General features: G+C 43.2%; 2 protein-coding genes across 8 annotated transcripts in view; one reads left to right on the forward strand and one right to left on the reverse strand.

Annotated features, from left to right (window-relative positions):
• usp45 (ubiquitin specific peptidase 45) overlaps positions 1–1146 on the reverse strand; it is a 174317-nt gene extending 173171 nt beyond the window's left edge. For 2 of the 7 annotated variants that reach the window (XR_015079571.1, XM_085997449.1), the window contains exon 1: positions 786–1146. The gene's annotated coding sequence lies outside the window, so the exon portion shown is untranslated. The remainder of the gene's footprint in view (positions 1–785) is intronic. The other 5 variants (XM_085997446.1, XM_085997443.1, XM_085997447.1 and 2 more) reach the window with 4 other exon arrangements.
• Positions 1147–1195: 49 nt separating this feature from the next.
• Positions 1196–27335, forward strand: tstd3 (thiosulfate sulfurtransferase like domain containing 3). Its single transcript, XM_085997451.1, has 4 exons — positions 1196–1434; positions 5235–5414; positions 22269–22428; positions 25121–27335. Exons 1-4 carry the CDS (start codon positions 1326–1328, stop codon positions 25170–25172), a joined length of 501 nt encoding a protein of 166 aa, XP_085853577.1. The 5' UTR covers positions 1196–1325; the 3' UTR covers positions 25173–27335.
• Positions 27336–27956: the final 621 nt, after the last annotated feature.

Consider the following 27956-nt stretch of genomic DNA (forward strand, 5'->3'; position numbering starts at 1 on the left):
AACACTAAAACCAAAAGCACTGTTACATGAGTTGGGGAGGGGAGCTTAAATTTTGTTTCTGAGTACTGGACTTTTATTTTGCTCAAATACGAGAATTAACAGTTTATGGTGCAAATTATTCAAGGAATTAATTTCATGGAGCATGATTGCTGATCTTTTCAATGGTAATTAAATAAATTATGGGTTTAATAAATTTAGGCCATAAACTTTAATAAATTCAGGGAACTGCAACCATGGCAACATGCACCCAATAACTGCCACGGAGTTTTCTGTTGCATCTTTACCAGAAAATAGAGCACCTGTTACAATTGATATTTAGTGAAAAGAAAGCATGTTTTTTTTTACTGCTGGCTCACAATTTCTGTTAACATCACGTCACCGTGATGTTACTTCACAGCAACCCCCTCCAAGCAAAAGGAAGTTTGCATATCAAACTAAATTGCTGTTCTTGTGGCAGTTCTCAAGTCAACACAAATAACCATTTGGGTGAGGTACCGCAGGACCGACAGCTAAAGATAAATCAAGGTACCAAAGCAACCAGGGTTAAATTAATAAAAATCAATCAGAATTGGATCTAACTGGAACTCGGTTGGTATAAATTGTGCACGCAAAACAACGTTAGATTTATCCGCAATGTGCGTTCAGGGGGACTATTCTGACGTTGCAGTCTATCTGAAGCCGGTTGCTCGATAGTTCTCTTCGCACTGAAGGAATTTCAGTGGGCGCGGGGCCTTGATCTCAGGCTTTCCCACATTTAGTGAGCTGTCAGCAGCCCAGTCTGTCACCTTTTTAAATATCGCAGATCGACTATCACACACAGACACACCCGGCCTCCAGAGGACTCGGCAGCCCCCGAACGACACTCGGCCTCCTCTCGCTTCCGGGATCGGGGCTTGGCGTTCAGCGCTGTGGACACCGGAGTCACTTTCAGCGTCTGCAGCCAACCGTCCTGGAGACCCTGTCCGGGGAACGGGGGAGAGTGCTGGGCGCTCGCCTCCAAGTCAAGTGGCAAAGTTTGCGGCGAGCGGGCTCTCGGGGCCGGGGAGACGCTGTCCGGGGGCTGGGCTCTCGGCCTTTCGCTTTCTTCCAGCAGGTTCGATGTAAAGAAGCCGGTGGCCCAGCTCCGACTCTCGCGTGAACCGGAAACCCCGGGCGCGCTCTCTCTCTCTCGCGCGCGGACTCGCCAGCAGCGAACCAGCACGCCGCCGTGTGCGCATGCGCCAATCTCCACCCCTTCGGCACTCGGTTTCCGCTTCCGCCTGTCGGTTGGCCTTGGAGTTCTGTCCCGGGTCCCGTATCCCGCGCTCGAGCCTTTGCCCCGAATCATGTCTCGCGCCTTGGGCTTCATTTCGGCGCTGTTGCTGCGGACAGTGAGCCCGGGTTCGGCCGCCGAGCTTTGCCGGCAGGAGAGGAGACACCCGCTGCCCTCTTGGGGTGAGTGAAAAGTGGCCTCCCACTCGGCGTCGGCCCACAGTTGGGGAGGGTTGGGGTGGACCCGGAGGTAGGTGCTCACGCTCAGCAGCTCAAGGCTGAAACTATTACGATTTTTTTTTAAATACCGCGGTGCATGTGTTAACAAAGTCCTTTGTGCAAAATGTCATTATTTTATTCTGATACTCGTGTGCATTTTAGAATGAGAAACAGTACTAATGCTGTTCTCCGGTCAGGCAGCCTCTGTGGCGAGAGTCAACGTTTCAAGTCAATGACCTTTTCGTCAGAACTGGAAAATGTTTCAAATATTTCTGCCGTGGCTCAGTGGGTATCTTTCTCAGCTCTTTGAGTCAGAAGGTTATGGGTTCAAGTCTCACTGCAGAGACTTGAGCAGAAAATCTAGGCTGACACTCCAGTGCAGAGGGAGTGCTGCACTGTCGGAGGTGCTGTCTTTCGAATGAGACGTTAAAATCAAAGCCCCTCAGGTGCACATAAACAATCCCATGGCACTATTTCAAAGAAGAGCAGGGGAGTTCTCCCCAGTGTCTTGACCAATATTAATCTCTCAACCAACATCACTAAAATAGATTGTCTGGTCATTATCATATTACTGTTTGTGGGATCTTGCTGTGTGCAAATTGGCTGCTGAGTTTCCTACATTACAACAGTAACAGTACTTCATTGGCTACAAAGCGCTTTGGGATGTCATGAGGTTGAACATAAGATGTTGTAGGAACAGGAGTAGGTCATTTGGCCCCTCGAGCCTGCTCCGCCATTCAATAAGATCATGGCTGATCGGATCTTGGCCTCAACTCCACTTCCCTGCCCATAACCCTTGACTCCCTTACCTTTCAAAAATCTGTCTATCTCCACCTTAAATATATTCAATGAAAAGGCACTATACAAATGCAAGTTATGTTCTTTCTATGAAACAGCATGTGTAGAACCAGGAAAAAAGTGGGGGGGGGGGTTGCGGGGGAGAGGAAAGGAACCATATTAGTACTGTTTCTCATTGTAAAATACATGGATGTAGCTTAAAATGTCTCATAGGATGGAGGGCAGGAGATGATTAAGTGACAAAAGTGATAATGCAAGGCAAAAGGAGGTGATAATGAAACAAGAAAAGAAACACAAGATGGGTCCAACGAGGTGTAAATGCTTATAGCAGAAGGGGAGGGATGCATGGAACATCTGTGGCCTAGAAGTGTAGCAGAAGAAAGTCAATTAGATGCCAGGGGCGTGGACCACCCCTCCAGCCATGTACTGCGAGGGGATCCCCACTCCAAGCACCAGCCTGGATTTCCTCCACTCTGAGTGGCTCTGGTGCAGCAATCCTCCATTATGAGCACTTGCTGTTCAAGAGAAAATGAAGAGTGGTGGTTAAGGTCTAAAGTTGTTAAACTCAAACTCCATGCTGTAAAGTGCCCAGTAAAAATATGAGGTGGTCTGCTTCGAGCTTGCGTCGAGCTTCATTGGAACAGTGTATGAGGCCAGTGTGGGGTGGAGAATTAAAGTGACTTGTAAAGCTTGGACTTTCACCCACCGGTCCTGAGCAGAACAGGTCTGAACATCACTTGGCATTGGCCTGGGTTTGAATCGGGTATGAGCTGGGCTGGAGCAGCCTCGCCTAGTGCGTGGGGAAATGCCATTACTTTGAAATGAGACACCCAGGAGGTGCTGTTCAAGAGATGTGTAAGATGGTCAGCGGTAGGGTAAAGGAAATGCAGAACATTACTTTGAAGTAAGCAGCATGAATATACTCTGGATCTTCTACGATCATTGGGTACCGCAGAGCATTCATTTCACAACTGATAGAAGTATCAAAATGCTGATTTAGTTTAAGTCTTTGTTAGTATAATTAGATCTCGTTAAATTATTTTTAGTGGTTCCCTCTTAAAGGGAGCACTTGTGCTTACTGACACCCAGTACCCTTTTACCGGTCTAATTAAAAAAGGTGCATCTAGGGCTGGATTTTGTCAATGGAGGCGGGACTCCCACTTTTTGGGTTGTAGTCCCGCCTCCATCGACTTGTGGCCAACCCATGCTATTTTCCCTTGATTGACTTTGTTAAGCCTGCCCAGCGATTGACGTCAGTGATTGACATTTCATCTGTCAAGAGCTTTTGACAGATGAAAAATCAGAATTTGACAGCTCTGTGAAGCTGTCAAACACTGACAATCTGTCTTCTAACTTGAGTCCCTCTACTCAGACTCAGTTAGAGAGCTCTCCAGACCAGAAAGCAGAGGCTGCAGCTTTTGACAGTTCAGTGGCCATTCTGCTTTCTGTGCCGGTGAACTGAGGGACTCCCGAGAATTGAAGGAAGGAAGCCTGCAGGAGAAAGTAAAGGTAAGTAAAACTTATTAAAACACTTTACACTTACCTCACACACTCACCTCTGCACACATGCACCCATCACTCACCTGCACAACGGACATCTCGACCCCTCCAACCCCTTCAGACCGACAGCCCGCCTCGCTGACTTGGCGTGGTTCGGAGCCGTCGGGAAGCCCACACTTAAGGGCTAAAAATAGGGATTAGGCAAAAAACTGCCTGTTAACTACCTGTTAACAGGCAGTTAATTGGCGCTAATCCCCTTCCTGCCTCGGGGAGATGGCTCCCAGCACAGGTCGGATACCTGCCTCCTGGGACATTGGCACGGAGGCGGGTTGGGGGTGGGATGGGTTCGTGCCCCCCGATTCTGCAATTTTCCCACCACTCCTGCCTCCACGGGGCTTGGAAATTCGAGCCCCTCGTGTCTGTGGCGTTGCCATTAATGGTTTCTGCTATTAACAATGCAGTGCTGATACTGGTTTCTAACCCTAGCACCAACCTGTAGTCCTAATCCTAACCCCAACCCCTAATCTTAATCCAACTCCTAACTGTAAGCGAACCATAACTCAAAACACTAACCCTAGAAGTAATCCTACATTCGGGCTCCCTTGTTATCAACTCACCAAGCAGAGGAACTAATCTTTCACTACTATTGTGTGACTTTTGTGTCGGCACCAGCTATCTCTGCATTTCATGTCATTGATGCACAGTAATGTCATCAGAATTGCAAATTATCTTTTGTGATACGAAGAAATTCTATGCCCAGTATGTATTAAAGTGGAATGATGGAAAGAAGTAACATAAGCAGTCCTGAACATTTTAAAGGAGTGCCTTACAACAATTCCTATCCCATAGTGAAACATGGATTTCCTGTCATCTTAAACTTGCAGGTTAAAATCAAAGGAAGAAACTTCTTTCAAGCTAACGCTATACCAGAAGACACATTTCTCTGCAGTGTGGGTAGTCTGTTTTTTCTTTTGGTAAGGGAAGGTTCTGGTCTTGATCAAACAGACCATTTTGACCACCTTAACCACCCACCCACCCAGAAAGTGCATTAGATGACATTTATAGACATTAACAGAATTATGTGGTTGTTTTCTGATTTTTATCCTATACACTAACATACTACTAACTTTGTTTTTATTTAATTTTGTCAATAAAGTTGTAAGTTCCCATGTACCTAAGCTTCCTCAGGCACTTAAGTAATGTAATATAGTCTTTATAAGTAATGTGATTTAAGCAAATACTCCAGTCATATGATGGTACAAGGATCTTTTACAGTGAAATATTCCACTACATACTACTTGCTATCATAGAAATTGAAAAGATGTTGCTAATTATTGTATGGTAAAATTGCTTCAAAGTGATCGTGTTTTCAACTTTGAATCAGAATTCCTGTGATCAATCAAAAATACCAAAAAAGATCAGGTTTTCATAACTTTAAATCTCTTTTTTTTCATTTTTATATATAGCTCCAGTTTACCTAAGCCAGCCTAGCAGCTACCGGAGTGTTTGTACAGCTTCCCCTGAATCTGTCACCTACCAGGAATTAAAACAGTTGCTTAAATCAGATAAAATTGTTGTGATCGATGTTAGAGAACCCTGGGAGGTCAAGGAGAATGGACAGATTCCTGGATCTATAAATGTACCATGTGAGTATATCTTTATGGGTATGGGCATAATCCACCTTCTGGTATATTGTAATTTTTATAACTATTGTATTTGTAAATGTTTGTCTAGTGTGAGGCGATAAGAAAGCAAATAGGATTCTGGGTTACGTTGCCAAATTGTTTGAATTCAGATCCCAGAGCTAATGCTGAAGCTGTACCGTGCTCTGGCCAGGCTGTACCTGGAGTGCTGTGTACAGTTCTGTTCACTGGTACATAAGTGGGCCATGTAGGCCCTCGAGGCCGCGTGGAGGAAAGCAACGGATGCCGAGTGTTTAACATCAGTGAGGAATAACTTGATAAGCTAGGGCTCTTCAATCTTGAAAAGAGATATCTCAGAAGGGACCTGCTAAGGGTATACAAGATACATGATAGGATACCTAGAATTAATCTAAAACAATACTTTTAGCAGCGCAGGGGAGCAAGAAAAGAGAGCCCACATTTGGTGTTAAGAGCAAAATGAGGACTGATGTAAGTATTTCTTTATGTGGAAGGTGATCAACAGCAGGAATAGGCTGCAGCATTTAAGAAACAACAAGGCTGTATTGGGGAAAATGGTAGGGTTGGTGTTCTAGAAGAACGAGAACAAATGCTACAGTAGCCTAGTGGTTATTGTAGTGTCCATGTGTAGATAAAGACACTGAAAACAGGAGTTGGTTCATAGGTATTTACTAAGCAAGTCTGGGGGGGGGCGGTTTCTAAAGGATATACACAATACACAGGCTTATATAGCCCAAGTGGCAATTACCGGCATTACGCACACCTGGGGCTCTTAAAGGCACATACACCATAATTGCTCTTAAAGGCACATACACCACAATTCCTCCCCTTCTAGCTAACTAGTACATCATATTTTAAGTAAATATTAATTACATGTTATATGCAAAATAATATACATTGCTGTATTAATTAATTATAAGTTAGTCTCTCAGGAGGCTTCCTGACTCGGTCCGGATAACGCCTCGGGGGTGTAGTAGTTTCTGGTGGTGTAGTAGGTTCTTCTGGCAAGGCTGATTCGGCTTGCAGGCCAGTGTCGGGTTCATCGGGCTCCAGTATCACCGGATTGGAGGTAGATATGGGTATCTCTACTTCATCGTTAGATGTATAGAGTGGTGGTGTAGGTTGTCCCTTTTCGGATGACTTGATGATTTGGTCAGCATGGCGCCTTATTATGCTGTCTCCGATGTCCACGGTATACATCAGTGGTCCTAATCGTGTGCAGATTGTTCCAGGCTGCCATTTCTCGGTATGGTAGTCCTGGGCCAAAACCGGTTGGCCTATCTGGAAGGCCCTAGTTGGCCTTTCATTCATGCCCTGAAACTGCCGGTTCTCCACGTCCCTTCGGATGTTGGGCTTGACCAAATCCAGCCAGCATCTTAGGTTTCTATTGTAGAACATCATGGCGGGAGTTTGGTTAGTAACCATATGCGTTGCATTCCTATATGCAAATAAGAAGTTATCCACCTTGTGCTGAAGTTTTATGTCTTCATTACCCATGGCCTTGATGGCCTTCTTGAAGGTCTGGACAAACCTTTCAGCCAATCCATTGGTGGCGGGATGGTATGGGGCGGACGTGTAGTGCTTTACCCCATTGTTCTTTAAGAACTTTCTGAATTCTTCGGACACAAATTGCGGTCCATTATCAGAACATATCTGCTCCGGCAGCCCATTCCTGGCAAATATGGTCCTTAATACTGTGATGGTTTTTTCCGTGGTGGTGGAGGACATCTTTATTACCTCCGGCCACTTGGAGTGTGCATCAACTGCGATTAAGAACATTGAGTCCATAAATGGACCAGCAAAGTCGATGTGCACCCTTTGCCAGGGAGATGAGGGCCACTCCCATGGATGTAGAGGGGCCTGTGGCGGAGCATTTTGGACCTTCTGGCATCCTAGGCAGCTCTTGGTCATGTCTTCGATGTCTCCATCGATACCTGGCCACCATACAAACGCCCTAGCTAGGTTCTTCATTTTCACTCCACCCAGATGCCCCTCGTGAAGCTCCTTTAGCACTTTATCCTGGAGTTTGGGTGGAATCACCACTCTGGATCCACACATCAAGGTTCCTTGGCACACTGACAGCTGTTCCCTTCTTTGCGAGAATGCTGGCAACAGTGGTTCGCCATGTGCTGGCCATCCCTTCACTGTTAAATCGTAGACCCGTGAGAGAGTAGAGTCATTTCTTGTCTCCCTTTCAATGGCAGAATTTGTCACCGGTAGACATTCCACTATGGTAGAGTGGAATATCTCTACTGGGTCTACTGTAGGTGCCTCTTCTATCGTTGGCAACGGTAGGCGTGATAAACCGTCAGCATTCCCATGCTGTTTTGACCCTTTGTATTCAATATTGTATTGGTGTGCCCCTAGAAAAAGGGACCACCTCTGTAGTCTTTGTGCCGTCATAATGGGGACACCTTTTTTAGGGTTGAATATGGAGATGAGGGGTTGATGGTCAGTCAGCAAGGTAAATTTTTGTCCGTGTAGGTAATGGTTGAATTTCTTCACTCCCCATACCAGGCTGAGTGCTTCCCTGTCTATCTGGGCATAGTTACGCTCAGCTGAGTTCAATGAGCGTGACGCAAAAGGTATCGGCCGTTCCGAGCCATCAGGGAATCTATGGGACAATACCGCTCCTATGCCGTAAGGGGATGCATTGCACGCCAGTCTGATTGGTAGTGATGGGTTGTAATGAGCCAAAATTTTCTCGGATGTGATTAAGTCTTTACATTTATGGAAGGCACGTTTACAGTCTTCGTTCCATTTCCAAATCACTCCTGTCTGTAGAAGATCATTAAGAGGGTGTAGAATAGTTGATAAGTTTGGTAAAAATTTATGATAGTAATTTATTAATCCCAGGAATGACCTTAATTGTGAAACATTTTCAGGTGCTGGGGCTTTTATAAGTGCTTCAATTTTTTCAGGTGACTTATGCAACCCTTCCTTATTAATTATGTGGCCACAATATGATATCTGATTTTGGAAAAATTCGCACTTGGGGCGATTTGCTCGTAGGCCCCGTTCTTTCAGCCTAGTGAGCACCTGCTCCAAATTGGCAAGGTGCTCGTTGCCGTTTTCTCCTGTTATAAGGATGTTGTCTAGGTAGCATTGAGTCCCTGGAATCCCTTGCAGGACTTGCTCCATAGCTCTTTGCCAGATAGCTGGAGCTGATGCTATTCCAAAAACCAGTCGATTGTACTGGTACAGGCCTTTGTGTGTGTTTATTGTGAGATACTTTTTAGAGGTCTCCTCAACCTCCATCTGTAGATATGCCTGTGCCAAGTCAATTTTTGTGAAACGTTTCCCTCCGGATAGTGAGGCGAAAATATCTTCTATCCTCGGAAGAGGATACTGTACCGTGTGAAGGACCGGGTTTACAGTCACCTTAAAGTCCCCACAGATGCGAATTTTTTTCTGTTCCTCAGAGTTATTTTTCAATGTTTTTTTCATGACTGGAACGATGGGTGTTGCCCATTCGCTCCAATCTATTTTGGATAATACGCCTGCCTTTTCCAAATTCTTCAGCTCTGCCTCGACTGCCGGACGTATTGCGTATGGCACCGGTCTTGCCTTAAAAAAATTTGGAATTGCTGTATCTTCCACTTTTATTGAGGCGGTGATGCCTTTCAAGGTTCCCAGTTTCTCTTGAAACACTTCCTTGGCGTTGGCCAAGATGTCTTTTAATTGTTCAGGTATGATGTCATCATTGTTTTTTTCCTTACTGGTCACCGTCAGTGCCTGAATGGAGTGCCAGTCTAAACGTATCTTCCTTATCCATTCACGTCCCAACAACGGTGGACCACCATCTTGTAAAATGTATAAATACAACTTTTGTATTTCTTTGCCGTTGTATACCACAGGCACCCTTATTTTTCCTTTGGGGTAGACTTTCTGCCCCGTATATGTTTTTAAGATAATGGATGTGTCTTTTAGAGGTATATGCGAAAATAGCCTCTCGTAATCTCGTCTATTTATTACGGTTAGAGCTGATCCTGTATCTAGCTCCATTTTAACTGGGGACCCTGCTATTGTGAGGGTAACCCAAATGGTTTGGTAATCCTCTTTGGCAAGTACATTATGTAATTTGAGACAGCTTAGTCTCTTGTTTCCGGAGTCGCTATCGCTATTCTGGTCTTCGGAGCTATTGTCCGTCATCATTTGTACCTTCCTGTACTTTTCTTTATTGATTTTTTGTTTTCTGTCAGTGGATTTATTTTGTCCAGATTGGCATACCCGTGCAATGTGTCCAATCTTACCACATTGCCTGCATGCTTTGCCCTTGAACCAGCAGTCCCTCTGGTTATGGGTGGATCTGCCGCAGCGATAACATCTTCCGAACTCCTGTGTCATTTTATGGGTGCCGAAGTCCTGTGTCTCTTGTTGTATCTCTGCAGCTCCTTTTGCTGCTGCTTCGTATGATACAGCCATACTGAAAGCTTTGTCCAATGTTAAATCTTTTTCAGAAAGCAGTCTTTTTTCTGTTCCTTCACTTAAGAGACCGCAAACAAATTTGTCTTGAAGATAATCCGATAGTCATGCTCCGAATTGGCAGTACTGTGATAGCTTTCTTAATTCGGTTAGGTAATCAGCGTTACTTTCATTCTTGTGTTGATTTCTCTTGAAGAACTTGAATCGTTCCGCTATCAGCAGCGGTGTTGGGTTTAAATGCTCCTGCAGGGTATCAACAATTTCTTTAAAAGTCTTGTCCTTTGGTTTGGCTGGAGTGATTAAATTTCGTAACAGCCCGTATGTCTTCGCGCCCATTAAGTTCAGAAGTACTGAAGCTTTTTTTTCATCTGTTATTCCATTTGCAGTGCAATAAACCTCTACTCTTTCCACGTATGTGGTCCAATCTTCTATTTCGCCATCAAAAGCCTCAATATTACCAGATTTAGGCATTTCAGAAAAGATATGGCGCTTCCCGCGCTTTTTTTTTTCTCTGTAGCAACGATATGGCGCTTCCCGCGCTTTCCCGCCGCTGCTACCGATAACAACGCTGTTTTACTGTGGTTTCCGTTTATTCGCTGTTGGAGACTCGTTCCCGACGGAGGTCTAAACGCTGACCTGCTTGCCGCGCCGGCCGTCTCTCGAGTGCACCCTCCCAGTCCGTTATTGCTTGCCTCTGATTTCGCTGCCTGTCTCAGCTGTAGAGCCCGCCGCTGGAGCTCCAGCCTGACGCCCAGGAAGGATTAGCGCAGTACCTGTCACCCGCTTGGCCAGCTGGTGAAACCACAGTTTCTCTTACTTCCTTGAGTCTTCTGGACGCTGGAGGAATCGATGTCCTTGAGGTGCTGCCGAATTGCAGGTAAGTCCGTTTCCACTTCGTCGCCACTGTAGTGTCCGTGTGTAGATAAAGACACTGAAAACAGGAGTTGGTTCATAGGTATTTACTAAGCAGGGGTGGGGGGGGGGGGGTTTCTAAAGGATATACACAATACACAGGCTTATATAGCCCAAGTGGCAATTACCGGCATTACGCACACCTGGGGCTCTTAAAGGCACATACACCATAATTGCTCTTAAAGGCACATACACCACAGTTATAATAGTGAATTAGCAACCCAGAGATTGAGTTCACATTCCATCATGGCAAGTTGTGGAATAGAATTCAGTAAGTCTGCAATTTGTGGGATTGCTTCTGGTTTGTCATAAAAACCCAACTGATTCATTAATGTCCTTCAGAGAAGTGAGCTTGCCACCTATACATGTATGCTGTCTGGTATACATGTGACTCCTGTTGCACACTATGTGGCTGACTCTTAATGCCTTCTGAAGTGGCCATTTGTTTGGAATCGTTTCAAGGCAAGATTTAGACAATTTCAGCCTAGTTGACATTGCTAAACATGAAAAGCAGCAGGCTCCAGACAGCTAAGAACTATGAGGTTCCTTCTGCACCATGGCGTTACAGATTGTGATGGTATATAATTCTGCTGATAGCCCACAGAACCTCATGGATGGTTAGTTTTGGACTCCTATATTTACCCTTAATTCAATTAGCACGATTAGTACCGCAGTACATGGTGGCGGTACTTACTGTGGAGACAAGACTTTGTATTCACATGGACTGTTGTGGTCACTCCTACCAGTGCTCTTGTGGACAGATGTATTTGCGATAGGAAAGTTGCTGAGGACAAGAACGAGTAGGTTAGTTCCTCGTGTCATTTCCCTCACAACCTGACACTGTGCTATGTCCTTTTGAACTCAACCAGCTCAGTTAGTGGTGGTATTGCAGAGCCATATTGAATTCCCCCACCCAGAATACATTCTGTGTCTTTTCTTCCCTCAGAGCTTCCTGCAAGTGATGCTCAACAAGGAGAATTTGTCACTTGAAGTGGGGGAGTGGTAAGGTGTAGTAGGTGGTAACCATTGGGATGCTTTCTTCACCTGAAGCCATGAGATTTCAATGGAACTGAGTCAGTGTTGAGGACTCCTATGGCCATTCCCACCTGATTGTATATCACTATGCCCTAGTGGGACAGCACATACACAGAGATGGTAATGGAAGAGTATAGGATGTTGGCTGATAGATATGGTTATGTGAGTATGACTGTGTCAGGCTGTTGCTTGACTAGTTTGTGGGGCAGTTCTCCCAACTTGGGCACCAGTCCCCAGATGTTGGTGAGAAGCACTTTGCAGGGTTGACTGGGCTGAGATTGTCCTACTGTCTCCATGCGTTTGTATGTCCAGTGTGGCCTTCTCCAAGTGAGTCCTGTACTTATGATTCTTGTGGCCTCCTCCAGTTTGGGACTATTCCCTTGTTTAATTTGCCATCTTGTCATGAAAGCTGAGACATGTTGAGATTATGTAAGTTGAAGGAGCACATACAGTGACCAACTTGTAACCCATCTTGGATGTTAGTAAGTGGCCATATATTACGCAGCTAGATTGTTACAAGGATTTGATGTGTAAATCTCATGGAAAATGTCTAAGTTCAGGCTTTCAGTTGTAAGTTACAATTTGAATGTGTGCCCTGTTGAAGTATGGCTATGCAGGAGAATCTATGAAGGAGCTGAGCTGTAAGGTTGTGTGAAAGCTTGGTATGATTGAGCACCACACGTGGAACAGATTGGCAGACAACGCTCTGGCATTTAATCTTGGGCCATTGACCTGCTACATGGTATTGCTGGGCATTATTACCTTGCCTGGTTCCTTAAAGTATGCTCTCTCCTCCCACGTCTGTCCGTAACACTGAGCTTGGCCACTACCTTCTGCTACACGTGCTGCACAGTCAGTCATCTTCTGGGGAGTGTGTCCTGCAGGGCAACACTCGTCTCCTGCAGCAAAATTTCCAGTTCACCAGCCGTCAAACAGCCGGTCAGATGTTACACTGCTCTGTCACTTGCTCACAGACTCTGTTTTGTAGCTTCACATTGGGCTTACTTTCCCTTGCATTTTGCCTGCCACTTTTCCTACACAACCTTTGAAACTGCTCAAACAAATTTTTACCCCATCCTTACCTTTAAGTAGCAGCAGCGCTTTTTTTTCCCCAGCAGCCCGTTAAAGGCTACCATCTTGCATTATATCCTGTGTTCCCCGCTTTGTGAGCTTCCAGCTGTGGACACAGACTAGCCAAGAGCACACATTAATTATGATGATGAACTGACCTCTGAATCTAATGTAAGGTTGAACTCTGTTCTGTGTACAAGCAATTCAGTTGTAGCAATCCAGCCCTGGTGATTGCACCAGGACCAGAAAGTTGGTCTTATACTTTGGGCCACCATACTACATCTTGGACTTTTTATTGTTTTGGTTCAATACACTGATTAAATATAAATACTATTATCTTCAAAAACATGCAATCTACTGACATTATTGACATTAACTGAATGTGGAGTTAAGCAGTCTAAGCTAGTAATTTCTGGAGTTGGGAGAGGAGGAAATTCTGTTAGCAGTCATGTGCTGCATTACATTGACATCTTTATTAAGAATGTTTTGAGTATGCAAAGTCTGTTTGGCCCAACAGGCCAGCTCCATCCAGAGTCCACATCTGATTTTATTGTGAATTTGCAACGCCTACCATTACCGCATGTTGATCCTGTACTTGAAGCTAGGAGTGTCGCAGACATTGCTGTGATTGTTGACACGGTGTCTGGGAGCCTAAACACTGTCCCGCCACCCCCACCCCCCATTGAAGCTGTGCATGCGCAGCCCCCAGACATGGCCTATTGTCCGGCACCGGCAAGCCCCTGCCAATTTTCTTTCTTGTACATTTGTGCGCAAAGCTGATTTAGACGTGCTCTTTTTTGTGTGGGTGCTTGTCTCACTTTTGAGCATTTCACTTTGTGTGTTAGGGAGCCTTGTATTGTCTGTGAATGGGGGTTGCCCAAATTTGCACGTAGAGGCTCACATTTCTGTGCAACTATATGCAGTCCATTCAACAACAACAACTTGTATTTATATAGCGCCTTTAACGTAGTAAAACGTTCCAAGTTGCATCGCAGGAGTGTTAACGTGACACCGAGCCACATGAGATATTAGAGCAGAAGAGGTAGGTTTTAAGGAGCGTTTTAAAGGAGGAAAGAGAGGCGGGGAGGTTTAGGGAGGGAATTCCAGAGCGTAGGGCCTGGTTTTGATGCATCTGGCTCCCAACTCCAGAGGGTTAGACTTCCTATAATTTCTATCTCCTAATATATAGATTTTTTTATTGAGTTGTTCAATAATTTAGAACTTTTGCTTTTACAAAATTAGTAACTTATCCAAAAAAAGGTCTATGTACCGTTTGGACTCAGTTCCAATGCTCAATGCTGAAACTAGTATCATTTTTAAATACCATGGTGGCAGAAGTGGTGCATCTTTAGGAAATCTTTTTGTAAATTTCATTATTTTAAGTTATACTCGTGTGTATTTTACAATGAAAAAAAGTACCAGTGATTGTCAGCTCAGGCAGCATCTGTGGAGAGAGAATCAGAGCTGATGTTTCAGGATGATGACCTTTCATCAGAACTGGAAGATGTTAGAGATGGAAGCAGATTCAACAGTAGCTTTCAAAAGTGAATTGGATATAAATTTCTAAAGGAAAAAATAGCAGGGCTATTGGGGAAAGAGCAGGGAGATGGAACTAATTGCATAGCGCTTTCAAAGAGCCAGCCAAGGCACGATGGGCCGAATGGCCTCCTTCTGTGCTATTTGATTCTAGGTACAGGGCCAAATGAAAAGGGAGTAGGAAAAGAACAAAAAGGGGAGGTCAGTTATAGGGTGGAAGGCAAGAGTGATTAAATGACCAAAGTGATGATGGTGCAAGGCAAAGGAGGAGATAATGAGACAAGTATAGAAATAAAAGCTAGGCCCAGAGGAGGTGTAAATGGTTACAGCAGAATAGCGGAGCAGGAGCGAAGCACGGAAAATCTGACAGAGGAGAAGCCTCCAGTGGCCCAGAAACGTAGAGGAAGAAAGGCAGGTAGACTCCAGGGGTGCAGACCGCACCCCTGGCCGTGTACCGATCAGGGTTCCCTCAGCCCACACCTCCTCCGCACCCAGTGGCTCTGGTGCAGCCATCCTCCATTATCAGCACCTGTTGTCCGAGAGAAAATTTGAGTGATGGTTAAGGTTTATAAAGTTGTAAAACTCAATGTTAAGGCCAGATGGCTGTAAGGTGCCTACTTGAGGTGCTGTTCCTTGAGCTTCATCGGAGGGCCAAGGACAGAGCGGTCTGAGTGGGAGTGGAATGGAGAATTAAAATGGCAAGTGATTGAAAGTTCAGGGTCACTTTCGTGGACTGAACGGAGGTGTTCAGCAAAACCATCACCCAATCTGTGTTTGGTCTCCCCAATGTAGAGGAGACCGCATCGGGAGCAGTGAATACACTATACTAAGTTGGAAGAAGTACAAGTAAATTGCTGTTTCACCCGGAAGGAGTGTTTGGGACCCTGGACGGAGGAAGGAAGAAGGTGAAAGGGCTGGTGTTGCATCTCCTGCACTTGCATGGGAAAGTGCTGGGGGAAGCTGAGCAGGTGCAGGGGGTGATGGAAGAGTGGACCAGGGAGTCGCGGAGGGAATGGTCCCTTCGGAATGCTGACGGGAGAAGGGTGGGGAAGATGTGTTTGCTGGTGGCATCGTGCTGGAGGTGGCGAAAATGTCGGAGGATGATCTGTTGAATGCGGAGGCTGGTACAGTGGAAGGTGAGGACAAGGGGGACTCTATCGCGGTTTTGGGATAAGAACATAAGAAATAGGAGCAGGAGTAGGCCATTTGGCCCCTCAAGCCTGCTCCGCCATTCAATAAGATCATGGCTGACCTCAACTCCACTTTCCTGCACTATCCCCATATCCCTTGATTCCCTTAATATCCAAAAATCTATCAATCTCTGTCTTGAATATACTCAACGGCTGAGCCTTCACAGCCCTCTGGGGTAGAGAATTCCGAAGATTCACCACCCTCGGAGTGAAGAAATTTCTCCTCAGCTCGGTCCTACATGGCTGACCCCGTATTCCGAGGCTGACCCCGTATTCCGAGGCTGACCCTGGTTTCTAGACTCCCCAGCCAAGGGGAACATCCTCCCTGCATCTACTCTGTCAAGCCCTGTAAAAGAATTTTGCATGTTTCAATGAGATCACCTCTCATTCTTCTAAACTCTAGAGAATATAGGCCTAGTCTATTCAATCTCTTTTCATGGGACAATCTCCCCATCCCAGGAATCAGTCTGGTGAACCTTTGCTGCACTCTCTCTATGGTAGGTATATCCTTCCTTAGGTAAGGAGACCAAAACTGTACACAATACTCCAGGTGTGGTCTCACCAGGGCGCTATATAATTGCAGTAAGATGACTTTACTCAAATCCTCTTGTAATAAAGGCCAGCATACCATTTGTTTTCCTAATTGCTTGCTGTACCTGCATGTTAACTTTCAGTGATTCATGTACAAGGACACCAAGGTCCCTCTGAACACCAACATTTCCCAATCTCTCACCATTTAAAAAATACTCTGCTTTTCTATTTTTCCTACCAAAGTGAATAACTTCACATTTCTCCACATTATATTCCATTTGCCATGTTCTTGCCCACTCACTTAGCTTGTCTATATCCCCTTGAAGCCTCTTTGCATCCTCCTCACAACTTACATTTCCACCCAGCTTTGTATCAGCAGCAAACTTGGATATATTACATTTGGTCCCCTCATCCAAATCATCGATATAGATTGTGAATAGCTGAGACCCAAGTACTGATTCTTGCGGTACCACACTAGTTACAGCCTGCCAACCCAAAAATGACCCGCTTATGACTCTGTTTTCTGTCCGTTATCCAATCCTCAATCCATGCTAGTATATTACCCCCAATGCCATGAGCCCCAATTTTGTTTAATAACCTCTTGTGTGGCACCTTATCGAATGCCTTCTGAAAATCCAAATACACCACATCCACTGCTTCCCCCTTATCTATTCTGCTAGTTACAATCTCAAAAACTCTTAACAGAAACACAATTTCCCTTTCATAAATCCGTGTTGACTCTGCCCAATCCTATTATTTTCTAAGTGCCCTGTTACCACGTCCTTAATAATAGATTCTAGCATTTTCCCGACTACTGATATCAGGCAAACTGGTCTGTAGTTCCCCGCTTTCTCTCTCACTCCTTTCTTAAATAGTGGGGTTACATTTGCGACCTTCCAATCCGCAGGAACATTTCTAGAATCTATGAAATTTTGGAAAATGACAACCAATGCACCCACTATCTCTATAGCCACGTCTTTCAAAACTCTAGGATGTAGGCCATCAGGTCCAGGGGATTTATTGGCTTTCAGTCCCACTAATTTCTCCAGTACTATTTTTATTTACTAATACTAATTTCTTTCAGTCCCTCATTCGCGCTAGACCCTTGGTTCTCCACTATTTCCGGGAAGTTTTTTGCATCTTCCGTGAAGACAGACGCAAAGTATTTGTTTAATTTCTCTGCTATTTCTTTATTCCCCATTATAATTTCTCCTGTCTCAGCCTGTAAGGGACCCACATTTACTTTCACTAATCTTTTCCTTTTTACATACCTATAGAAGCTTTTACAGTCTGTTTTTATGTCTCGCGCTAGTTTACTCTTCTATTTTTCCCTTTCTTGATCAATTTCTTGGTCCTCCTTTGCTGAATTCTTAAAATCCTCCCAATCCTCAGGCTTGCTACTCTTTTTGGCAGCATTATAAGCCTCTTCCTTTGATCTAATACTATCTTTAACTTCTCTTGTTAGCCACGGTTGGACCACTTTTCCAGTGGGGTTTTGTGCCTTAAAGGAATGTATATTTGTTGTAAATTATGTATTCTTTAAATGCTAGCCATTACTTCTCTACCGTCATACCTTTTAATATAGTTTACCAATCCAACTTGGCCAACTCGCCCCTCATACCTATGTAGTTTGCTTTGTTTAGATTTAAGACCCTAGTTTCAGATTTAACTAAATCACTCACTCAATATAAAATTCTATCATATTATGGTCACTCTTCCCTAAAGGCCCCTTTACTACAAGGTTATTAATTCACCCTTGCTCGTTGCATAATACTAAATCTAAAATAGCCTGTTCCCTAGTTGGTTCCTCAACATACTGATCTAGAAAACTATCTTGCATACATTCCATTAATTCATCCTCCACACTATTGCTGCAAATTTGATTTGCCCAGTCTATATGTAGGTGAAAGTCCCCCATGATTACTGTATTACCCTTGTTACATGCGCCTCTAATTTCCTGATTTATACTCTGCCTGACATTACAATTACTGTTTGGGAGCCTATAAACAACTCCCACCAGTGTTTTCTGCCCTTGCTGTTTCTTAGCTCCATCCAAACTGATTCTTCTACTTGATTTTCGGAGCTAAGATCCTTTCTCTCTACTGTCTTTACCCCTCCTTTATTATCAGGGCTACCCCTCCTCCTTTTCCATTTTGCCTACCTCTTCTAAAAGTTAAGTATCCTGGAATATTTAGTTCCCAACCTTGGTCACATTGCAACCACGTCTCCATAATGGCTATTAGATCAAACCTATTAATTTCTATTTGTGGTACAGGTAGACTATCCTTTATCCGAACTTCCGAAAACCTCTAAAAACCGAAAGTTTTTTCGTTCAGCATAAGTCGTGCGCACGACATGACCAGAGTGGCGCACGACTTACGCTGAGCAGGGCAGAGGGTCACAGAGTTCCCTCCTGGGTAGGAGATTGCAGGCCGAGCCGGGCAGTGTGAAGGAGGTACTGGGAGAGTGAACCCAACAATACAGCGGCCGGTCCGATAGCTGCAGCAGCCGGTCTGATATTCTTTTCTCCCCCCCGACCCGCCCAATATTCTTTTCTCCACTGACCCGTCCGATATTCTTTTCTCCCGACCCGAACCGCGGCCCGTCCGATATTCTTTTCTCCCCCCCCCCCCCCCCCCCCCCGACCTCGGACCCGACGACCCCGACCTGAACCGCGGCCCGTCCGATATTCTTTTCTCCCCCCCCCCCCCCCCCCCCCCACCCGACCTGATTTGCGGGCCAGCTTAGTAGGAGTCAGACGATATCCGGCTTTCCAGAGAAGCAGGAAGGGGAATGAGACACGGAACAGTCGCAAGAGGTAGCCTGAACTTTTAAAATTTATATTAAATACAAATTTCCCAGTCTTATAATAATACCTTCTGAAATCCGAAAACCGAAACTCAACTGGTCCCAAGGCTTTCGGATAAGGGATAGTGTACCTGTATTAATTCATCTATTTTGTTGCAAATGCTTCGCGCATTCAAATATAGTTCCTTTGACTTATTTCTATTTTTTCCTGATGTCACCTTCGTCATTGATGCCTTATTACCTTTGTTACTCTCTCTGTCCCTTTGTGACCCACTGCTTATTTTTACCCGAAACTCTTACTCTGCTCTAGAGCCTTGACATTTCTCTCGCTGCTTTTAAATTTACTCTTTCCTGAATCTTCCCACCCCTTCTTCATTGGTGGAGAAGGGGTGAGGGCGGAAGCGCAAGATATGGGACGGACACGGTCAAAGGCCCTGCCAACCAGTGGAGGGTAATCCTCGGCTGAGAAAAAAAGGGAGACATTTCAAAAGCTCTGCTGTGGAATGTGGCATCGTCTGAACAGATGCGATGGAGAAACCGGAAGAAAGGAATAGAGTCCTTATGGGAAGCTGTGTGGAAGTCGGTGGGCTTGTAGTAGATATTGGTGGAAAGCCTATCCCAGAAATGGAAATAAAGAAATCAAGAAAGGAAGGGAAGAGTCGGAGATGGACCATGTGAAAGGAAGGTGGGGTGGAAGATCGAAGCAAAGTTAATTACATGTTCTGGTCAAGAGCAGGAAGTGACACCGACACAGCCATCAATGTATTGAAAATAGAGGTCAGGGAGTGGACCTGAGTAGGATTCGAACAAAGAATGTTCCATGTATCTCAGGAAAAGGTAGGCATAGCTAGGACCTGTACGGGTTCCCATAGCGACACCTTTTATTTGGAGGCGAACGGCCCGGATTTTGTGGTTGGGATGACAGCGAACTGGCAGCATTTGCCATCATTCCACCTTTGAAACTGACCCCAGGGGCAGCGGAAATCCTGAAGCTGCGGTCTGTCATTCACAGCTTCTACACAGGCTGTGCTGTACGCCACCCACCACCGAGCCAGCAATCTGTAATCACCCAGATCAGGGAAACTGACAAAACTTTGGCTCTTCCGCAGTAATTACGCTGTTAAATTCCTCACTAAAAGTTAGACCCAAAGGGATTCGGTGTAACTGGGGTTTTAACAGCGTATTAACTGCTAAACATAGGTTAAGGGCTGAAAATCTAATTTTAAATTTGTGCAGTGAAATTTGCCCATTTTAATAAAAAATTAAAATATGTAAGAAACCAAAAATTTAAAAATGTTTAAAGTTTGTTCACCTTTATTTTGGGTTTGCCTTTTCCCCATGAGAGCCCCAATCTTTGTTTTCTTCGCTGTAACAATTTTAAAAAGTTAGAATTTTAGGAGCTTACTCAGTTCCTTGTTTGCAATCTGTGAGGTTTCTGCATTTTGATTGGCTGCTTAGACAGCTTGTTGACGTCACAGCAGCTCACACAAGGGGATCCCCTCTAACCTCCGTTGATTTGAATTGAATGTTGGAAAACCCAAAGTTCTCGACACAGATCGCAACATCCTTGTGCGAAGCATACTTCGGGACAGCAATGAATGCCTTTGTTTCACCGCTGACTGCAAATTCCGGGCCAATATCTTGTGATCACTGCACCAAAATCGAAAACTCTTTCGTAACAAAGGTACAAACAGGATATCCTGTAAAACCAGGTTACTGCATCTTGCTGAAATATAAAATGCTGTGGGGAAGCATGCCTCTGGGGTAATCTTCCCTGTTTCTTCCACGGTTAGGATTAGAACATCAGAACGTAAGAATTAGGAGCTGGAGTAGGCCATATGGCCCTTTGAGCCTGCTCCGCCATTCAACAAGATCATGGCTGATCTTCGACCTCAACTCCACTCTCCTGCCCAATCCCCATATCCCTTGATTCTCCAAGAGTCCAAAAATCTTATCTATCTCAGCCTTGAATGTACTCAACAACTCAGCATCCACAACCCTTTGGGGTAAAGAACTCCAAAGACTCTCCAGCCAGGGGAAACAACCTCGCAGCATCTACCCTCTCAATCCCCCTCAGAATCTTGTCTGTTTCAATGAGATCACCTCTCATCTTCTAAACTCCAGCGAGTATAGGCCCATTCTACACAACCTCGCGTCATAGGACAGCCCTCTCATCCCAGGAATCAATCTAGTGAACCTTCATTGCACCGCCTCCAAGGCAAGTATATCCTTAGATAAGGAGACCAAAACTCTGCACAGTACTCCAGGTGTGGTCTCACCAAGGCCCTGTACAATTGGAGCAAGACTTCCTTACTCTTATACTCCAACCCCCTTGCAATAAAGGCCAACATGCCATTTGCCTTCCCAATTGCTTGCTGTACCCACATGCTAATTTGCTGTGTTTCCTGTATGAGGACACCTAAATCTCTTTGAACACCAACATTTAATAGTTTCCCACCATTTAAAAAATACTTTTATTCATCCTACCAAAGTGAATAATCTCACATTTCCCCACATTATACTCCAACTGCCACCTTATTGCCCACTCACTTAACCTGTCTATATTCCTTTGCAGGCTCTTAGTGTCCTCCTCACAGCTTACTTTCCCACCTAGCTTTGTATCGTCCACAAACGTGGGTAAATTGCACTCGGACCCTTCATCTAAGTCACTAATATAGATTGTAAATAGCTGAGGCTCAAGCACTGATCCTTGCAGCACCCCACTAGTTACAGCCTGCCAACCGGAAAATGACCCAGTTATCCCTACTCTCTGTTTTCTGTCCGTTAACCAATCCTCATCCATGCTAATATATTACCCCCTTATCTTGCGAACAACCTTTTATGTGACACCTTATCAAATGCCTTTTGGAAATGCAACATGGATGTTTATTTGAAACAACAGTAAATGTGGAAATTACCTAAATTTGTAAACAGGATGGAGTTCAGCTGCTAGTTTAGCTATTCAGCTGCATAATTCAGATTGTATTTTGTAATCGAATATCAGCCTTCCAATAGATAGCTAATTTGATTTACAGAGTGCGTACACGACCTTACCTGCAGTGTTTTTAGTGCATAGTGTTGTTTTGTAACTGGATTTATACTTTACTACAGTTACGTGCGTAAAACCAAAACTGCTGCCATTTGTATTTTAAAATATAATTTAACCTATGAGAATAGCCATAGCAATCGTGAGTGGCAAAAAGTTAAATGTTCTTTTGGATCTGTGACCATTTAAAAAAACATTACTATTACCCTTTTACAGTAAATATTTTATATTGGTGGAACTGTTTAAATATGGGTTACTTTGATTTGTTTTTCCATTTGCCTAAAGTGGGACAAGTGGAGCAAGCCTTGAATATGGACCCCAGCAGCTTTATGGAAACGTACAATGGGAAAATGCCATCCACCTCAGACAAAATTGTCTTTTCATGTTTGGCAGGAATCAGGAGCAAGGCGGCTTTAGATGTTGCTGCATCAGTGGGCTACAGTAGGTTAGTACAATACTGGCAGCATAAAATATCATGTTACTTGTGTATCTACATTGCTGTTATCTGGGCAAAATTGTTGGTCAAAAGTGTGGCCTGAGTTGGAATGGGACTGGATTCATAGACTGTCACAGAACAAGAAAAAGGCCCTTTGCTATCCTGTCAAGTCTGTGTCAGTGGTTTTTCTCCATGCAAGCCACCTAGTCTAATCCCGTGCTCATGTTTGCTCCCTATACCTTATATTGTTCATCGAAAGAATCATAGAAACTTACAGCACAAGAGAGGCCCATCGTGCCTGTGCTGGCTCTTTGAAAGAGCAGTCGTGCTTAGTCCCACATCCTCGCTTTTTGTCCGTAACCCTGTAAGTTCTTCATCCTCAAGTACCTGTCCAACTCCATTTTAAAATTAATTATGGAATCAGCTTCCACCTCCTTTTCAGGTAGTGTTCCAGATCCTGACAACTCTTTGAGTGAAAAAAATTCTCATCTGCTCTCTAGATCTTTTTCCAATAATTTTGAATCTATGACCTCTAGTTATTGACCCACTCGCCAGAAGAAATATTTTTTCCCTATTTACTCTATCAAAACTTCTCATCATCTTGAAAATCTCTATTAGGTCACCTCTTAACCTTCTCTGTTCCAAGGAGAACTGTCCTAACTTTTCCAACCTCTCCTCGTAACTGAAGTCCCTCATCCCTGGTAACATCCTGGTGTACCCTTTCTATGCCATTACATCTTTCCTGAAGTGTGGTGCCCAGAATTGTCCACAATACTCCAGCTGAGGCCTAACCAGTGATTTATAAAGTTCGAACATGCTCTCTTTGCTTTTGTATTCTATTCCTCTATTTATAAACCCAAGCAACCCACATGCTTTTTTAACCACCTTATCAACTTGCCCTGCCACCTTTAAGGATTTGTGTACATGGACACCAAGGTGTCTCTGCTCATCTACACTTGTCAAAATAGTGCTATTTGTTCCTTTATTTGCAAGAAACACTAATTCCCCTTTAAAATAAATTTTGGATTCTTGTTTCAACAATGGCATGTGGCAGAGAAAACAACATTCTAACCACTCCCTCAAGATTTTTTTCTGGCCTTCCCTTTAATTCTTTGTGATTCTTAAACGTCTGCCTTCTTGTTACTGTCTGACTGGTCTACTGCAATTTACATTTTTATAGCTCTTCATAATGTTGAAGGCTTCTGTGAAGTCACTCAACCTTCTCAGCTCTAGTGAAAAAGCTCTATAACCTCTCGACTCTCTTCATAACTGCAACCCGTAAAGCCTGGCAACACCCTGGTGAATCTATGGGGCACCTTTTCCATTGTTTTGATGATATTGTTGTAATGGTGAGCCCAAAACTGCATACAGTACTCTAACTGCAGCCTAACTAAGGTCTTGTACAAGTTTGACAATACAGTATCCTGCTTTTGTTTTGTCTCTCAATTCAAAACCAAGCATTCAATTTGCCTTTTTATAGCCTTCTCAACTTGGCTGCCACCTTTAATGACATATATATCTGCATACCAAGATGCCTCTACTCCATTTAAAATCTTACCATTTAATGTGTATTTTTTTCAGTTCTTGCATAATGCATTATTTCATATTTTTCTACATTGAACTGCATCCACCACTTATCTGCCAATTCGACTAACCTGACAGTCTTTCGTAGTCCTCGTTACAATTTGCTATGCCTTCCAGTTTGGCGTCATCAGCAAATTTTGATAATCTTCAATTCCTACATCTAGATCATTTATTTATATAGTAATTAGGAGTGGCCTCAACACAGACTCCTATGAACACCATTTACCACATCTTTCTAGTCCAAGAAATGTCCTTTGACTCTTAACTTTACTTTCTACCTCCAATTATGTCTATTCATGTACCTATATTTTTCTTAATGCATTATACCATTACTTTTGCCATGAGTCTCTTATGTGGTATCTTATCAGATGCTTTGGGAAAGTCCATATGTCACATCCACTTTATTTATTTTATCTGTTATCTATTCAAATAATTCTGTAGGGTTGGTGAAGTGTGACTTGTCTGTTGTAAAGTTGTGCTGATTAACTGACGTTTCTTCAAGTGCTTAGTAATGACAGACACTAGTTGTTTACTAACTGAAGTAAGACTAATTAAGCTATAATTTCCTGGCCTCTCCCCATCTAATTTTTTGATGAAGGGGTGTGATATTTTCCCCTATCCTCTGGCACAGTTTTACTTGCCAAAGAATTTTGGAAAATTACAGTCAGAACCTCTGCAATTTGTTCTTTAGCTTCCCTCTGGCTCCTCAGAGCGGCAAATCCAGGATTATTCGCTATCCCAAAAGGACTACAAATTAAATTCATCTCCCATTACTTTGATATACAAGGCACCTACTAACCAGTGTCCCATTTGTGAAAAGTGGCTGTTGAGGTTAGATGACTTAATATTAGAGGATGTAATGTGATTTCAGGAAATGTGTTAGCTTCCCCATTTCTGTGAAATGTCAAATATTCTAATAAAAGTAAATAATTATCTTTTAATTCAGTTCCAGAACAATTACTGTACTCAAAGGAATTCAGTATATGAAGTGCTTTGAGATGATTTGATAAGAAGCTATATTAATCCAAGTATTTATCGTAGTGAAAATATAAATTCGTACTGTTCTGTTATCACACAATGTCAGATGATAATGGCTGATTGCTGCTTTTTGTTTCAGAGCTCTACATTTCCCTGGTGGTTGGGAAGAATGGGTAAAACATGAATTTTGAGAAGCAACGCTGAACTGTTTTAGAAGATTCTCAGAGGAATGGTTTTTGAAAACCAATACATTGTTTTGTGCATTGCTCAAGGTGCTTCAGATCATGGGAATATTAATGGCGGCAGAGCTGGTAAAATGACCAGTTTTACTATGAGTATTCTTTTGGAATAAAAACCTAAGAAGGCTAAATTAATCTGTATTTGCTGATTTAGTATAGATAGTCTGCAAAATCTGTGTTAATGCAGTTTTTAATTTAAGAAAACTATGAATTTCATAAACCAGATTTGTAGTTTTAGAACATCCTGTACAGTGGAGTTACATTGTTTAAACTTGTTGCACCTGTGTTTTAACACACAGCTAGTAAAACTAATTTTAATATTTTGTAACTGAAGTTTAGGAAAATAATTGAGAACTAAAACTTTGATTCACACAGGATTAATATTTTTCCCTACTATTTAGATCTCATCTCTAACAAGCTGTTGTACATCATATGTTGAAAGTAGCCCTGCTCGTGTCAGTATATATAGTTTTTCTTCTAAAGCACCATTTTGTACACACATTTGATCATATTAAAACTGCCGCACGTTCAGAAAGCCACTTGTTTCATAACTTACCAAGATAAGTGCTTTTATTGGTAATGATTGATGACGCATAAAGAACTATATTCAGAAATCTTTATAGCTTTGACCCATTCAGAGGTTTAATTGGGAAAGGCAAGATTGCTGGAGTCTGAACTTGGATCACCTGTCATCACCCATGGAAATGGCCCAATGCTCCTCTTCGAGCTCTGTGTCTCTGCACTTTAATTCTTCAGATCCGAGAGATGTGCTTTTTTCCCCACAGGGAGGGAACTTTCTTCATGAAAAGGCTTTGCTCACATGAACAGCTCTGATGAAATTGTTGCATTTACTAGCTGTGCTTGCCCTGAAGATGGATTCAACAATTGCTGTGGGGTAAAATGGATTCACAAGATTGTGCGCTTCACCCAGAAATATCACTGCTTCAAGATCCTGACCCATCACCAATGCGAGGTGGAATGGGGAAAACACGCTACCTTCAGTAGTTTGAGCAGATGTAATTTTTACCAGCTGACTGATTAATCAAAGTAGAATTAAGGAGAATAAAACCGAAGGTCTGAGCAGGAGCTTAGGTGGAGCTGAGGCAAATGTTCCACAAACCATTCTAGCTTGCTCCCAACAGTAACCTATTTTTTTAAATTGATGGCTGTGTGTGCTTGGCCTAGGTTTAGCTAGAAGCTGACCATTACATGTACACAAACTCTGGGCATGCAAGTCAGGCAGCAGCACTCTAACAACTCATGGTATTTTGCTTTTAAAAAAAAGTCCATGCACTGTGCTGGAGGATGGGCCCCATGGTGACTCTGGGCATAATTCCCAGGGCCTGAGATAGGCCATATCAAATATTGAGCTGTCTGGAGCAGACCCCTTTGGCAGTAGGCCCTGAAGTCAGGGATAGTTGAGCTAGTCAAAAATGGGTACATGAATGTAATTTTTCTATGCATTTATATATTATTTCTAGGGCTGTATTCTATGGTTACTGTTGAAATCACTAAAAATAGTTTGGGTTATTTCACTGACTGCCTTCTACCGGTTTAGTCAAATGAGGAAATTGGCATTCTTTAGTTTTTTTAATGAATATATTTAATATATCAGACAAAAGTATGACTTTCCTGTGAATCTTTGCCAGTTAGTTGACCACTTTTAAAAGTTCTGATGGGAGAGCAGTTTCCCCATACACCATTGTTTCTAAGTTATATATTCCATTTACACTTTTCAAGTAGAGTGAATAAAGTGACACTCCATCCATAGTGTAAAATTGAACAGCAATGGCAGTTTTTTTTAAAGGCTTCACCTGTCAATTAGATATGCACTATTCCTAATTGAGGAAGAGAGACAAACCCACCGAGGTTTTTCTAAAACTCGTTTTAACTCCGTATATAGAACAGCCAGAGAGGGGGAAGGAAATGCATATTAATTCCCATAAGCCGATCCTCACTGATAGAAACTCACTTAGCACTAACACAACAACCAAGATCTGAAACATTTCATCTGTGAGTAATTTCAGGCAGAAACATGTTCTGCAACTCTGTGGCATACATGAATCTTGGTATGTAACCTTGTAGAAAATGAATAAAGAACATTAAATTTACAAAGACCCATCTGTTACTATTGATTTAAGATGCTTTATTTTGAACATCTTTACATTTTTGTAAACGTCACTATCTACTGAACAGAGGTATAAAAACTCCAAATTTTAAACTATTGGAGAAATAGTTCACGAATGCTTAATTTGCATTCCCATTTATAGTCTATTCTAGTATAGATGGTTAACAGACACATGATATGTTCGGTAACCTTGATCTCAAAGTCAAGTCTTTGAATTTTGCAACCAGCAGCAACTAGCTATAAGGCAGTCTTAGACCAGTATTTAACCTATCACAAATACTTCTAGTTAAGGACAAATATGGTAGATATTTTAAGTCAAAGCACCATCCTTGCAACACTAACATGCTACAATGAAAACCACAGGTAACAAGTTGTTCAAGCAGTCCTATTTTTGGCAATTGTAGCCCTGTATTACTCCATACTCATACAGTATTCTGTGGCTAGGTTAAAGATTCAGTCTAAGACAGTTCAAGCATATCATTAAAACATTACATCAATGTGACGGTTGGTTTGCGGGTCTAGATAAGTGCAAAAACAAATCCTATTTTCCACAAATCCATCAACAATCGGGATCAGACTTGTCCACTTTAATGCACCACAACAATTCA

This window comes from Somniosus microcephalus, chromosome 9, assembly GCF_052327205.1.
Source record: "Somniosus microcephalus isolate GS21.2 chromosome 9, FLI_Smic_1.0, whole genome shotgun sequence".
NCBI lineage: Eukaryota > Metazoa > Chordata > Chondrichthyes > Squaliformes > Somniosidae > Somniosus > Somniosus microcephalus.